Genomic DNA, 12,918 nt, shown 5'->3' with positions numbered 1-12,918 from the left:
CAGTTCAATACTTCCCCTTAGAGGGGAAAAAGAGAAGCAAATCAAGGTTTGTCTTACAATAACAAGTAGGGAGCACTCAGGAAAGTTTACAGGCAACAGTTAAACATGAAAATAAAGAAGGTTTTTATGGTTTCATGGAAGATTTCAGTGCCTTGAGATGTTGTATAAGTCCAAGGAATAAAAGATTTCAGACAGGAATTAAGAGAGGCTCACAGGGGCAGGTCCATGGTGATTATGGAGGCTCCACCTGGATCAGCAACAGCTCAGGAAATTCCTGGATACTCATGGGGGATTTGGAAGATGAAAGATCACCCCTCACACATAAAATTGCTGAGGTTGGAAAAACCACTTTAAGATCATCCAACCACCCCCCAGTACTGCCAAGGCCATGTCCCCAAGTGTCCCCAAGTGCCACATTCACATGGCTTTTCAATCCCTCCAGGGATGGGAACTCCATCACTACCAGGGCTGGAACCCCCTTTTGGGACAGAAATCTCTTTTTTAGGCATCATTTTTAGGAACAGATATAAAAGTTTACACAGGTCAGTTCAGGTTGTTCTTCAGTACTTGAAGGACACCTGGTGCACACACAGCTCTGAGAGAATATGGGCAAGTATTCTGAGAAACAAGGGAGTTAAATCTCAGGATTTTAGGAAAAAACAGCTGCAAGTAATTTTATCATAATAATTTCAAAGCGCAGGGATTTTTACACCAAAATTCCCCAGGAGCAAGACAAATCTGAGTTATTAAAAAAAAATAACAAAGACTAATTGAAGGAGATAAAATCTACCCCAAGGAGTTTTCTCTAGAAAAGGAAAAGAACCACCTGAGACTTTTCTTGCTGGCACTGATGGGCCAAAGGCTTTGCCTTGTCCTTGTTCCCAGTGACCACTGGGAGATGTGGGATCTGTCCCAGTATCTGTCAGTGATTTATCAGCTGAATCACACTCTAGACTTATAAATTCAAGTTGTCTGGGAAAGAGTCAACCTCTCCCAAAAACTCAGCTCTTTTCTCCTTTTTATTGTGGTGTTTTGTTTTTTTTTAGCAGATACAACAAGGAAAAAGTGTTTTTATTCAGATATCGCAGATCCACGATTGCTGATATAAAAGAGGATCACATATTTCCTAAGACTGACTAAACCAAAACCATCCTTCAGCCTAATTGCTGATTTTTGTGGCTGTTTTGAGAGTTACTACCCCACTTCAAAGGGAAGAGAATGATTTAATGTGGAAGCTCAAACTATCAACATTTGCTGGCAAATTTTTAGAATGTGCACTCCAAGATGTGACTTTTAAATGGTTGTACCTTGTTTCTCCTCCTGAGTCCTCCAGCTACAATTTGTAAAAACCACAACAAACTGCCCCAATATTTCAGAAGTCAGATTTTGTGTTTGATGGTTAATATCAGAAACAGGGAGTGCATGTCAGAAGTGCTGAGACAGAACAGAACTTGTTTTTCACTCCTGGCAAGTTGCACGAAGAGGATTAAAAAATGCATTTCACAAACTGAGGACAGCAGCCAGAATTTAGACTACACGTGGGGAAGCTGACTACTGATATGCCCAACCTTCATATAAAACAATTTCATGGGCAAAAGCTTGTGAAAGTTTGCATTAAAAAACCAACAAAACCCCCTCATCCCAGAACAGGAGACAGTTTCTCAAAAAGAACACATCTAAATTTCTTTTAAAAAACACCAAAAAAAACCTAAACCAAACAAAAACATCAAATCACCAAACTCTTCCCGCGATACAAAGAATTACATTTGAAATAAAAATGTTGTACTCATAAAAATATTAATGTTTTTAGATATACAATTTTATAAAACTCTGCAAGTACATCTCTGCCAACTAAATTAGAGGCCCACTTCTGACATTAAAAAAAAAATATATACAAAAATATATTTTTACCTTTAAATAGTACACCAGGAGTTCATTGAGAGCTGGATCTGCATTCAAATTAACCAGGAAGCATTTATTATCCCCAACTTTTATTCCAGAGGACTGCAGGGATATGCCAAGGCTCTCCAGCTGTTTCTGACGCTCCTGTAAGAGAGCAGCCATCAAAGTTCACCTGATTGATGCACAGTCATTTCCATTTCCAAATCCATTCCCATCTGCCAGGCAAAAACGATGCATTGATGCTTCTAGAACAAGAAACTCTTCCTTCTGCAACAGGTGAGGCACAAAAGCCTCAAGCTCTGATCAGGGGGATCTGTGATTCCTCCTGTCCTCGCCCCTCTGCTCTCCAAGGGCTCCGTGCTTTGGTCCCACACATTCCCATATTCCCAGTGGGAAATGAAAGCAGCTGGGATCAGCCTCCTGCAGCACTGCAGAGCTTCTCCATGACCTCACTGGAACAGCAAAACGTTACCACAAAGCCATCTCTAGAGCCCTTTATTCTCCCCTTTCCAGCTAAAAAGCAAGAAGTTAAGTTAAAATCCCTGCCAAGCCAAGCTCCATGTCTGTCCTTTGTTCCAGAGCAATCAAAATGACAAAAAACTGGCAACCTGCTATTTAAGCAATGCAAAGAACACTTCCTGCTGAACGAGAATAGCAGCGTTTTGGATGGTGTTTTGTTCTTGTCAAAAGACTTCATAGAAACGCCCCAACAAAGCATTACTGTGCAAAAATGTTCATCTCTCAAAGGGAAGGGTTTGGGTGAGACCAGAGCAGTGAAAGAGGAACATTAAACATCTCTGACTTAGGAACAGAAAGGGATTCTTCTGCAAAAAAAAAAAAAAAAAGCAAAACCCACTGGGATAGAAAAGTTGAGGATTGTTCCCAGGATCAGAGAGAAATTGAAGTGAGACTCACTGTCCACAACAGCAAAAAAAAAAAAACCCTCAAACAAATTAGAAATAAATATGGGAGGGTCCTCCCAGGATTACTGGGGAAAGCAGAAAAAGGAGGGGATGAAATTAGTAAGTAAAAAAAACATATAAGAGACCTATAGTGTTTTCCTTGTGCTGCTGAGACTTTAAAAAATATCCAATTAAATAATGTAGGAATAATTCTGGAATGTTTATCTTTACCTATCAGAGTGCTTTATATTTAAAAACTGAGTACGTCACAATATTCAGGATCATTCTCTGCTCAGCATTGGAGCTGTACCAGGTCTAACAAAGATTAAAATTGCAAAAAAATGGCACAACTTGCTCTTGATTTTCTGTTCCCTGTCTCCCCACATGCTTACAAACCCAACATAATGTCCTTGTAAGGAAAAGTCACGAGTGTGTGTGTGTGAGAGAGAGAGAAAACAAAGAACAGAGGAGAAACTGCAGCGTGATGTCAAAGATCTCTCTTCCGATCACCAGTGCCAGGCTCTGAAGTTCACAAAAATCTTTATTTATCTACAGAGATAAAGCACATGTTGCCCTAAGGAGAACTTGGCCCACGATGTGAACCTCAGAGGATTAACTGAGAGAAAAAGAGCCAGTTCCTGTTAATTTTTTTCTCAAGACCTAATGTTAATTAAGTTAAACACTGAAAAAAAACCCACTAAAAGCATGTCAAATGCTCACTGCAAATGTGAAAAATTGTTTGTGTGGCTGGTGTTTAAGGCTTTGAACTCTTACTGATGCCTCACTGATGGTCCTTGCTCTCTATTAGGCATCATCCTTTCCTCAAAGATTTACAAATATCCCTCCATCCCACTTGTCTACCCTGCCACAATTTGACAGACAGACGAAAAATCAGCAAAGACAACATGTGGAGAACAGAGCACAGCCCCCTCTCCCTATACCCCGTCCCACTTGGGGGTGGGAAGTAGAAAATCAGGAGTGAAGTTGAGCCTTGGAAAAAAAGAAAAGAGGGGAAAAGTTGTTTTAAGATTTAGTTTTTATTTCTCACTACCCTACTGTGATCTGATTGGTAATGAAATAAACTCATTTTCCCCAATCAAATCAGTTTTGCCTCTGACAGTAATTGATGATTGATCTCCTCCCATCCTTATCTCAAGCCAGGAACCTTCTGTTCCATCTCCTCTCCCCTGTCCAGCTGAGGAGGGGAGTGACAGAGTGGCTTCCACTGACTTCCAGACAGTCCTGAGAGAGCCTGTGCTGCACAAACACTTTGCCTTAGTCCTGCTCTGAAAAAAAAAAAAATCCCTTTTTCAAGGCTCATGAAACTGCCAGCTCTGAAACATCCCATCAGGCTGGGAATTTAGACACAGAAAGGTAGAGAGCTAAAGCAGCAATATGCAAACATCAAGGCACATTTAATCTGGAGAGCATTACTTCACTTTTTTAACCTCTTCACACATTAAATGCCTCAAAGCTATTGTGTAGGATAAGAGCAGGATTTTTTTACTATTATTATTTTTTATTTTATCCTTTTTTTCCACCCTTATACACAGGGAGGAATTGCACTGAAAGGCAGGAAGCCCTCGTAGTCACAGGCAGCACTTCTTACAATGGGTCTTTAAAACCAAAGTCAACAGAGTCTATTCTGAGTGTGGCATCTACAAGAAGGCTTTGTACCAGAGGCTCCGTTCTCCCCTTATTTATTGCACACTATTCATCACCTCCCAAGAGTCCTCCCCCTCCAAAGCTCCCCTCTGCAAATATATACATCAGCACTTGTGTGGGAAGAACCAGGAGTGTCGTGCAATAACCGTGGTGACCTGCATCATTTTTCCAACATAATCATCTCCAGTTATGCTCTGAGGCCCTAAATATCAGTTTAGGAGCTATTAAAACACACAGAGAGATCCTCAATAACTCTATTTTTTATCATTCTGAATGCCCTTTGCCTGGTGCATTGAGGCACTCAGTCCATAACCTTGCACTGAATGCTCTCAATGCTCCCTCATCACAAACAACTTTACTGCCTGAAAAATGTAAAAAAACCCCCTGTAATCCTCTGATCCGTGGATTATTATTTTTTTTTTAAATAACTTCACCATTTGCATACAGTGACAATTTATTATTGTCACTGGAGTGGTAATCTGGGAGGCACCCATCTATCACAGGAATTAAGTGAAGCTTTTCAAAAGGGCAGCAAGCTTGACCTACTTACCCATAAATGTGGGGAGAGACTCAGACAACCTCTATGAACTGACAGACAAAGAAAACAAACCTATTTTTCATAAAAAATGGGGGCAGGGAAGGAGGAAAGAAAGCAGCAAACCTGAGCTATCTCCTCAGTTTTTCGTAATTTTTCCTCCCAGGTCACGGTCATCTCCTGAATCAACTTCTCTGATTCCTCCAATCGTTCTTTTAATTCTGGTGATTTCATAGCCTGCAGGAATAAAAGCAAATGAAACAAGAAAAGCTTGTTGTGCTTTGTGTTTTTTTTCCCCCTCTGCAGCCACACAGATGGGGGAATAAAGGCAACATGACTCATTTTCCAAGGCACACTTAGCAGTAAGTGAAGGAGTCTTTAAACATACATTGCACGTAAAGGCAGAACCCACCAAAAAGCTCTTTTAATTAGTTCCATGTACAGATGTTAACGTGGAGTTTGTGTACTTCAACAGAAACCAATTACATGATACTGGCAGATTTGCACAAAGATACTCACACACAAACTAATCTTATTTCTACATCCCAAGTGACTCATATATCAAAAGCAGCCTTGTTTTTCAAGATTCTGCTGCTCTGGCTATGTCCCCTCAGCTGTCAAACCCTCAAAATGACACCTCAGATCTCAGGAAAATGCCGTGCCACCAAAATATTTTTACTGCTCATTTGTAAATGGCCTGATGTGTTCAATATTTTTTTTCTATAGGAAAAATGCAGCTCTTCTGGTTATGCACCTCTGCATGTCTACATGCAGTTTACGGAGTGAATATCAAAGGAATCTTTACAATGTGCTTCTGGACACTGAAATTCCATTTTCTTGCTAATTTGCCACAGCTTTAATTTTGTTTAGTGAAATATTCCAAGGCCAATGTAGCAAACAAGGAACTAGCTTAAGAATAATAAGATATTCCCATGGCCAACCATCAAACACCCCAAAAACTGAAAGGGTATCAGCATCCCCCAATCCCTGGAAGCATCCAAGGCCAGGCTGGATGGGGCTTGGAGCCCCCTGGGATAGTGGAAGGTGTCCCATGGCAGGACAAAAGCTCTAAAAGGTCCCTTCCAACTCAAACTATTCTATGATTTTTAAACTTCCATTTCCATACTGGCATTTCCTCATCTACTAACCATGATCAAAAAGTCTGTGGACTTCCTTATGTCATTATTTCATTACTGCTAACAAGGAACATGGGTTTGGCTGGTTGGCATTTATGCAATGCCAATTAAACAATGGAAGCATCATCCTCCAGCATCAGACATTCCCTTACCACAAACCCCAAACTCCTCACAGGAATCCAGATCAAAGATTGGCCTCATTACACTGCACTTCCTTCAAGAAAAGGGGCAAGTGCCAGAATTGGAAAATCCTGTTTTAAGACAGGAGTTTCCTCTGCCTCAAGACACAAGAGTCTAGGAACTGTCAGCTGATATGGCCTTTTGTGGGCTTTTTTAGTTTTAAATACCTAAATATGGGGTAAAAAGAAAAAAAGGACTTGAGACAAGGGTCTGGAGAGATAAGGGGGAATGGCTTCCTACTGCCAGGGCAGGATTGGATGGGATTTTGGGAAGGAATTCCTGGCTGTGAGGATGGTGAGGCCCTGGCACAGGTTTCCCAGAGAAGCTGTGGCTGCCCTTGGATCCCTGGAAGTGTCCAAGGCCAGGCTGGATGGGGCTTGGAGCAACCTGGGATAGTGGAAGGTGTCCCTGCCCATGAGAGGGGGTGGGACTAGATGGGATTTAAGGTCCCTTCCAACCTAAAACCACTCCATGATTCTATGAATTCCACACAGGAAGGGGAAGTGAAGCAAAGGCATTTTCCCAAATAAAATTTCATAATGCCAGAAAAAACACGATCAGTGCAAAAGGGTGGACACTACTAGGGCAGAATGATGAAGCCCAGATACTCTCAAGGCTTAATTTTCCCTTTTTTTTTTTTTTTTTTGGACAATTAGAGAACATTTTCACACATTTCAGCTGCACAATGAACTGGGTAACTCTTCTTACTCCCTACAAAACCCAAATAAATCCCAAATTGGTCCAGCCTGATCCCAGACCCACAGGCTGCTTCTCTGCTGGAAGTAGGTGAACTCTCAGGAAGGATAATTCCCCTGGTGGCCTTGGCACAGACAAATTAAAACTTGATGTTAATTCCAACAACAACAACAACAAAAAGATCAAAATGCATGGATTATAAAAGAAAAGAGGAAAAGAGGATAATTCCATATCCTGTGAGGTGAAAGTCAATTGTCAAGTTCTGTTCTGGCTGTCTGGGAGAGAAAAGGACACTGATACCAAGAAGGTAAAAAAACCCTAAACCCACAATTTGGCAACTTCTATAGCTGGAAATGAGCTTTGAAAATGTAACCTGTCATAGTGAGTCAGTGTTTTTGTTCACTTCAGGAAGTTATTTATGCACATTTCTGTAAGAACAATTAGATGGGCAACAAATGTAATGAAGTGAAAGGAGCACAAGGCTGTGAATGTGGGGTTTGACCTTTACTGTGCAGCCTCTTAACAGCAAATTGCTCTGGTTTTCCCTGCTCTTTGTCAACGCCACTGGGATGACAATTAGGGTGGGATTTTAATACTTGGGAAAGGAAATATTTATTATTTCATCCTTAGGAAACACTACTTCATTACTTTGGACAGCTGCCATTATTTTGGGAGTAATGCTAAAAAAAACCAAACAAAGGGGGATTACTTGCAACTCTCAGAGTACTGTTAAGTCTGTGCTTGATATTTTAGAGGAGTTTTTTGATATTTAATATTATGATATTTAACTTGAGGTACCTTAAAGAAACTCATACACAGTGGATGCTTAGCACATTAGGCAGCTCAAATGAGAAGAGTCCAAACTCCACAAGTCATTTGCAGTATCACAGCCAGCAGCATTCCCTGCATACCTCGTGATGCAAATGCTGCAATCATAATTTTTCTGAACTGCAAACCACAGGGATTACATCATCATTGCTTTGCCCCTTTGGGAACAGAACTCAGCATTACATTAATTCTTGGCCTTCATCTAAACACTTAGACCATGTTTCTCTTGAAACTTCACTGAGGAAGCAATCACAGAATAGGTTGGAAAAGACCTTGGAGATCATCCAACCTGTGACTGAACACCACCTTATCAACTAATCCATGGCACTGAGTGCCACAATCTTTTTTTAAACACCTCCAGGGATGGTGACTCCACCACCTCCCTGGGCAGCCCATTCCAATGCTCAATGACTCTTTCTGTGAAGAATTTTTCCTAATGTCCAGCCTAAATTTCCCCTGATACAGCTTAAAGGTTGTGTCCTCCCATCCTGTCACTGGTTGTCTGGGAGAAGAGACTGATCCCCACCTGGCTACAACTTCCCCTCAGGGAGTTGTAGAGAGATATTACCGAGTGCCTGTAAGAGACTGAACAGCTGGAAACAGGCAAGGAAACTTTATTTACATGAAATCACATCTCATAGGATGTGGCCACGCTGAATTCTTAAAATACATCAGTAGAGCTCTGCCTAGAAATTACCCAGTCTTAATTATCCATGTCTCCATGTCTTCTGTATCATAGAGTAAAACCAAGAACACTCAGCAAGGTGTTCAGCATCCCGATGAGTATATTCAAGATGGACACACAGAAAAATGTAAAAAAAAATTACATCAAGGGAGATGGAGGCATCATCCCCTGGATGGTCTACAAGGTTCCCTCATGGAATTCCTTCTGGAGAGCCAGCTGACCCCAGGGGGGGGTGCTTTGGAAGGCTCCCACCTGTAGTAATACAATCTCTACACCCCCAGCAGCTGCTTCCAAATAGGGAAAGAGGTTCAGTTTACCTCTGACATATTAGGAAGATTACCTAGATTCTTCCACACCTTTCTGACAAGGACTGGCTTAGGGTCAAGACAGAAGCATCTATTGGATCTTATCACTGTCCTTCAAATCCGGTATCCCTCTCTATTGGCTCTTAGCCAGGTTATCCCTCCTAGAACATTTAGTACTTAAGAAAAAACACAAGAGAAAGAAAAAGCTTTTCGAGATGTCTTAGCAAAGTGTCTGAGGTTTCTCAGACACCTGTCTGCTCTTTATTATTTGCTTTCTGCAACATTTTGTTACTTTGTTATTTTTTTAATTAAACCTTTTGATTTACAGAACATCTTGGAGGAGCAGTCTGGCTAATTATTACTAGTTATTTTAGTATAATATATACTATATACACTATTATACATAGTATATGTATATACATGTATACACTATTATATATAGTATATATACTACTTATTTATATACACTATATATATTACATATATACTTATGTATATATATATACACAATTATATATAGTACATATACTACTTATATATATACTACATATACTATATATATACTTATAGTGTATATATATACTTATATATATAGTATTATATATACACTATACTTATATATAGTGTATATACATATATATACACACTATAGTATATATACTATATAGTATAACATATACTATATATACCCTATATATACTACTTATACTACTATAATTCCTATACACACCAATTATTACTACTATTACCCACTTTCCTGCAAGGCTGAGACCCTCCAGAGCATGAAGTTCAACCCACACCCACCCAGTTTATACCTCAGCCTTGGTGAGCTGCTCCCTGAGCTTCTCCACCTCCTCGCGGAGCTCGCGGATGATTCGGGCGTTGGGGTCCTCGTTGACCACGGCGTGGTTGACGATGTTCTTGGCCCTGTCTGCGTAGCGCAGCGTCGACAGTGTCTCATCGTAGTTGTCGGCCGCCGGGCTCACCGTGGCCACCATGGCCGTCTTGCTGTTGCCCCCGAGGCTGTCCTGGAAGTTTCAGGGGGTGTTAAGAATCAACTTTTTATTTTGGTTTGCTGGCTTAAGAGTTTAAAGTGTGTAAGTTAAGACAGAAGTCGCGATTTTGCAACGTTCGCTTTTGAAAGCTCGGTTAGGAAATGGCGTTCTTGGCTTTGGACTTTCTTGACTCTTTTAGTTTCAACAGGAATGAAAAAAAAGCTCTGTTTTGGGCTTTACAGGGCCTGGTAAAGGCTTCAAAGGTTTCTTTCTGTGTTTCCTGCTAGGTTTACAAACCAGAAATGTCAACACTTCTCGGACGCTACTGAGGGAGCTCAGGAAAACCATGATTGATTCAGATCATCTAAATTTATACACTAGAAGACAGATGTCTTCAAGAAATAAATTACTGAAATTTCTCTTCATAAACAATACAGCTGATTTAATTCCTATAAACATTCAGAATGGGGCCCTTCCCCTCCTCCCACTGGCACAACTCAGAAATCTAAACTGAGCTACGTAAAAATTACCCTCCTGGAATTTGGTTGAGAGAGAAGAAGAGCATGAAATAAGGAAGGAAAGAAGGAAGGAAAGAAGGTAGGGAAGAAGGAAGCAAAGAAGAAAGGGAAGAAAGAAGGAAAGAAGGAAGGAAAGAAGTAAGGAAGTATTCAATCTTTTTATTGACTATAAGATTAGGCCAAATACAGATATGTAAAGATAAAATTGTCTGGTTTAAACTGTGCAGCAGATTTATTTTTCTGTTTGGCAGTTTGGTTTCTTTGGTTTGTTTGGAATTTCGGGGTGGGTTTTGTTTGTTTGTCTGTTTGTTACCCAATATCCCTTTCTGAGACAAACCACACTCTTAATTTTCATCTTCAATAACCCATGAAATGTAGGTCAGGCATTGCCATTAGAACAATCTGACTGCATTAGCTGCTTGTCAAACCATTTCAATTCCAAAGCACACGTGGAGCTTTCCTCAGCCATCATTAAAATGCCCCTTTAAGTATTTCCCCAAGAATCTCTTTTTGGCTGCGTGATGCCTAAACCAGTTTGACAGCAGTCAGGCTGTTGGCAGCACTTGGCTGTCTCTGCTCATGCAAAAGGGCATGGAACTCATATGAAATGTAAATCTCTATATATTTATAGTGTTCAACACAGTCAGCACATGCAGGTAAATGTGTTTATACAGAAATCAGGGGCAAAAAACAGCCTTCTGACGGATCTCATCGTGACTTTTCTCATCCAAGGATTTGCCTATATTTATTCCAAATTAATTCATGGCTTGGGAGGGTCCCCTCTGTACCACAAAAATATTTTTTAACTGAAAACTTTAAGACTAACAGCGGCCCTAATGAATCATTCCATGGGATTTCCCAGCCAAAAAATAGGAATGACACCCTGCAACTGCAATCCCTGTTCCACATAAAAAGCTGAAGTTTGGCAGGGAGCTGGCCAGGTACTCCCCTTCCAAATCCAACCTTAACACTTTGCACTTTGGGAATGCCCTTCACTGCACTAATTAGCACCAGAACAGGATGAATTCATTATTTGAATTGCAGCTCTGCTGTAGAGGCAGCTGAGAACACTGTAACACTGATACACCAGAACCCACAATATACCCATTATAAACTGGGCAAAGTCCCTCTTGTAGCAATTCAAGCCCAATGCCAGACTGATAAAGTTTTATGGATAAAGCCCATGTGCTGATTTCACTGCTTTCTTTAATGATAAGCAAGAAAGGTGAAAAAATAACCTATCAGCCTCTCATTAGTGAAGAGAGTCTGTAAATGAGCCTGGCAAGGCTGGGCTTGCATGTGTCAGAGAGACAGAATGGAAATAGATAAGTTATTTCTAAGAATTAACCAGCTTTTTCTCCTCATGCAGCAAGATTACTGTGAAAACAACTCATAATGTAGAGCTCAGAAATGATAGTTTTAATAGCAGCCATCAGGCTTCTGATTAACCTGGGAAAACAAGATGTTTGTACCAATTTGATTAAAACAAGAAGTTACAGAACAGACAAAGCTGTTTTGCTCCCTGCACAAAACCTGATGCCACTGCTCAAGCAATGATATTTTTCACCTGGCACTTTTGTCTAAAATCCTCAATAAAATTAAGCAAAATTGGCAGATCTTGAGATCTCCTGAACTCATTTCTCAGATTTGTGGAGAGACACAGATTTGTGGAGATATTCCTGCAGTTAGAACACATTTAGTCTGCTTTGGCATCATAATTAAGAGTTGAAAGCCAGGCAGAAAGGACAGCCCACCATCTCATGGCTTCTCCAAACAGACCCTCTTTAAACTAAGAAATCTCTCCTTTGATCTCTAATTAAAAACAACAACAAAAAAAAGTTTAAATTTTCCTCCTTTCAAAACAAAGCTTCAATGAGAGCTTGTTTGTTAAAAAAAAAAACCAAAAGCCCCCAACCCTTTTGTTGGCATGAACGTGGCTGATGTTGGACACAAAGAAGGGTTTGCCTGAAAGGAGGCAGAACAAAAGTGGGCTCCCATTCCTGCACCAGCCACAATGCCCCAGACAGGTGCTGAACAGGAATTGCAGTCTGCTCCCTGGGTTTGTTTAGAAATGGGGCAGCAGAACTAATTCCAACAAGGCTGGAAATTCATGAGGGAGGTTTCCACACCAGGAACCCTGAGAGCACCGGGGAGAAGTGAAGCCGCGCAGGGGCTTTGTTGACATCTTTGCAGGGAGCCAAAAAAGAAAAATCACTTGTTTCTTATGAATGAGAGTAAAAACTCAGTGTAGATATAGAGAGGCAAAAATGTATTTAAACACTGAAAAAGCCTCAGTGCAAGAACACTTTGCTTTGAGGACTTGATTTACTCAGACACTGTTTGTGTTGTGCCACTTGGATTTATATGCGGCTATTTGATATCCTTATCTGTTAGGGATAAATAATTTCACAGGTCATGCAAAAAGGTTCATTAAAAGACAGCACTGATAAAAAGGAACGTTTGCGTGTCAAGAGGTTACAGGAGCAGGGATTTTGTTTTACTTAAGCATTGAATTCAACTCTGTTTTTAAATCTCTGAAAGGAAAAACATCTTGGTTTTTTTTTTTTAATC

General features: G+C 40.5%; 1 protein-coding gene across 3 annotated transcripts in view; it reads right to left on the bottom strand.

The window, feature by feature from the left end:
* KIF13B (kinesin family member 13B) overlaps positions 1–12,918 on the bottom strand; it is a 119,182-nt gene that overhangs the window by 50,333 nt on the left and 55,931 nt on the right. For all 3 annotated transcript variants that reach the window (XM_083858067.1, XM_083858069.1, XM_083858068.1), the window contains exons 11-13: positions 9,650–9,862; positions 5,131–5,241; positions 1,912–2,046 (exon numbers count right to left, since the gene is read on the bottom strand). In XM_083858067.1, the coding sequence (XP_083714193.1) occupies positions 1,912–2,046; positions 5,131–5,241; positions 9,650–9,862 (459 nt within the window). The remainder of the gene's footprint in view (positions 1–1,911; positions 2,047–5,130; positions 5,242–9,649; positions 9,863–12,918) is intronic.

Source organism: Zosterops lateralis (assembly GCF_965231275.1).
Source record: "Zosterops lateralis genome assembly, chromosome: 3".
NCBI classification, from domain to species: Eukaryota; Metazoa; Chordata; class Aves; order Passeriformes; family Zosteropidae; genus Zosterops; species Zosterops lateralis.
Note: the sequence above shows the minus strand (reverse complement) of the source record. Positions and strands in the feature narration are given on the sequence as shown.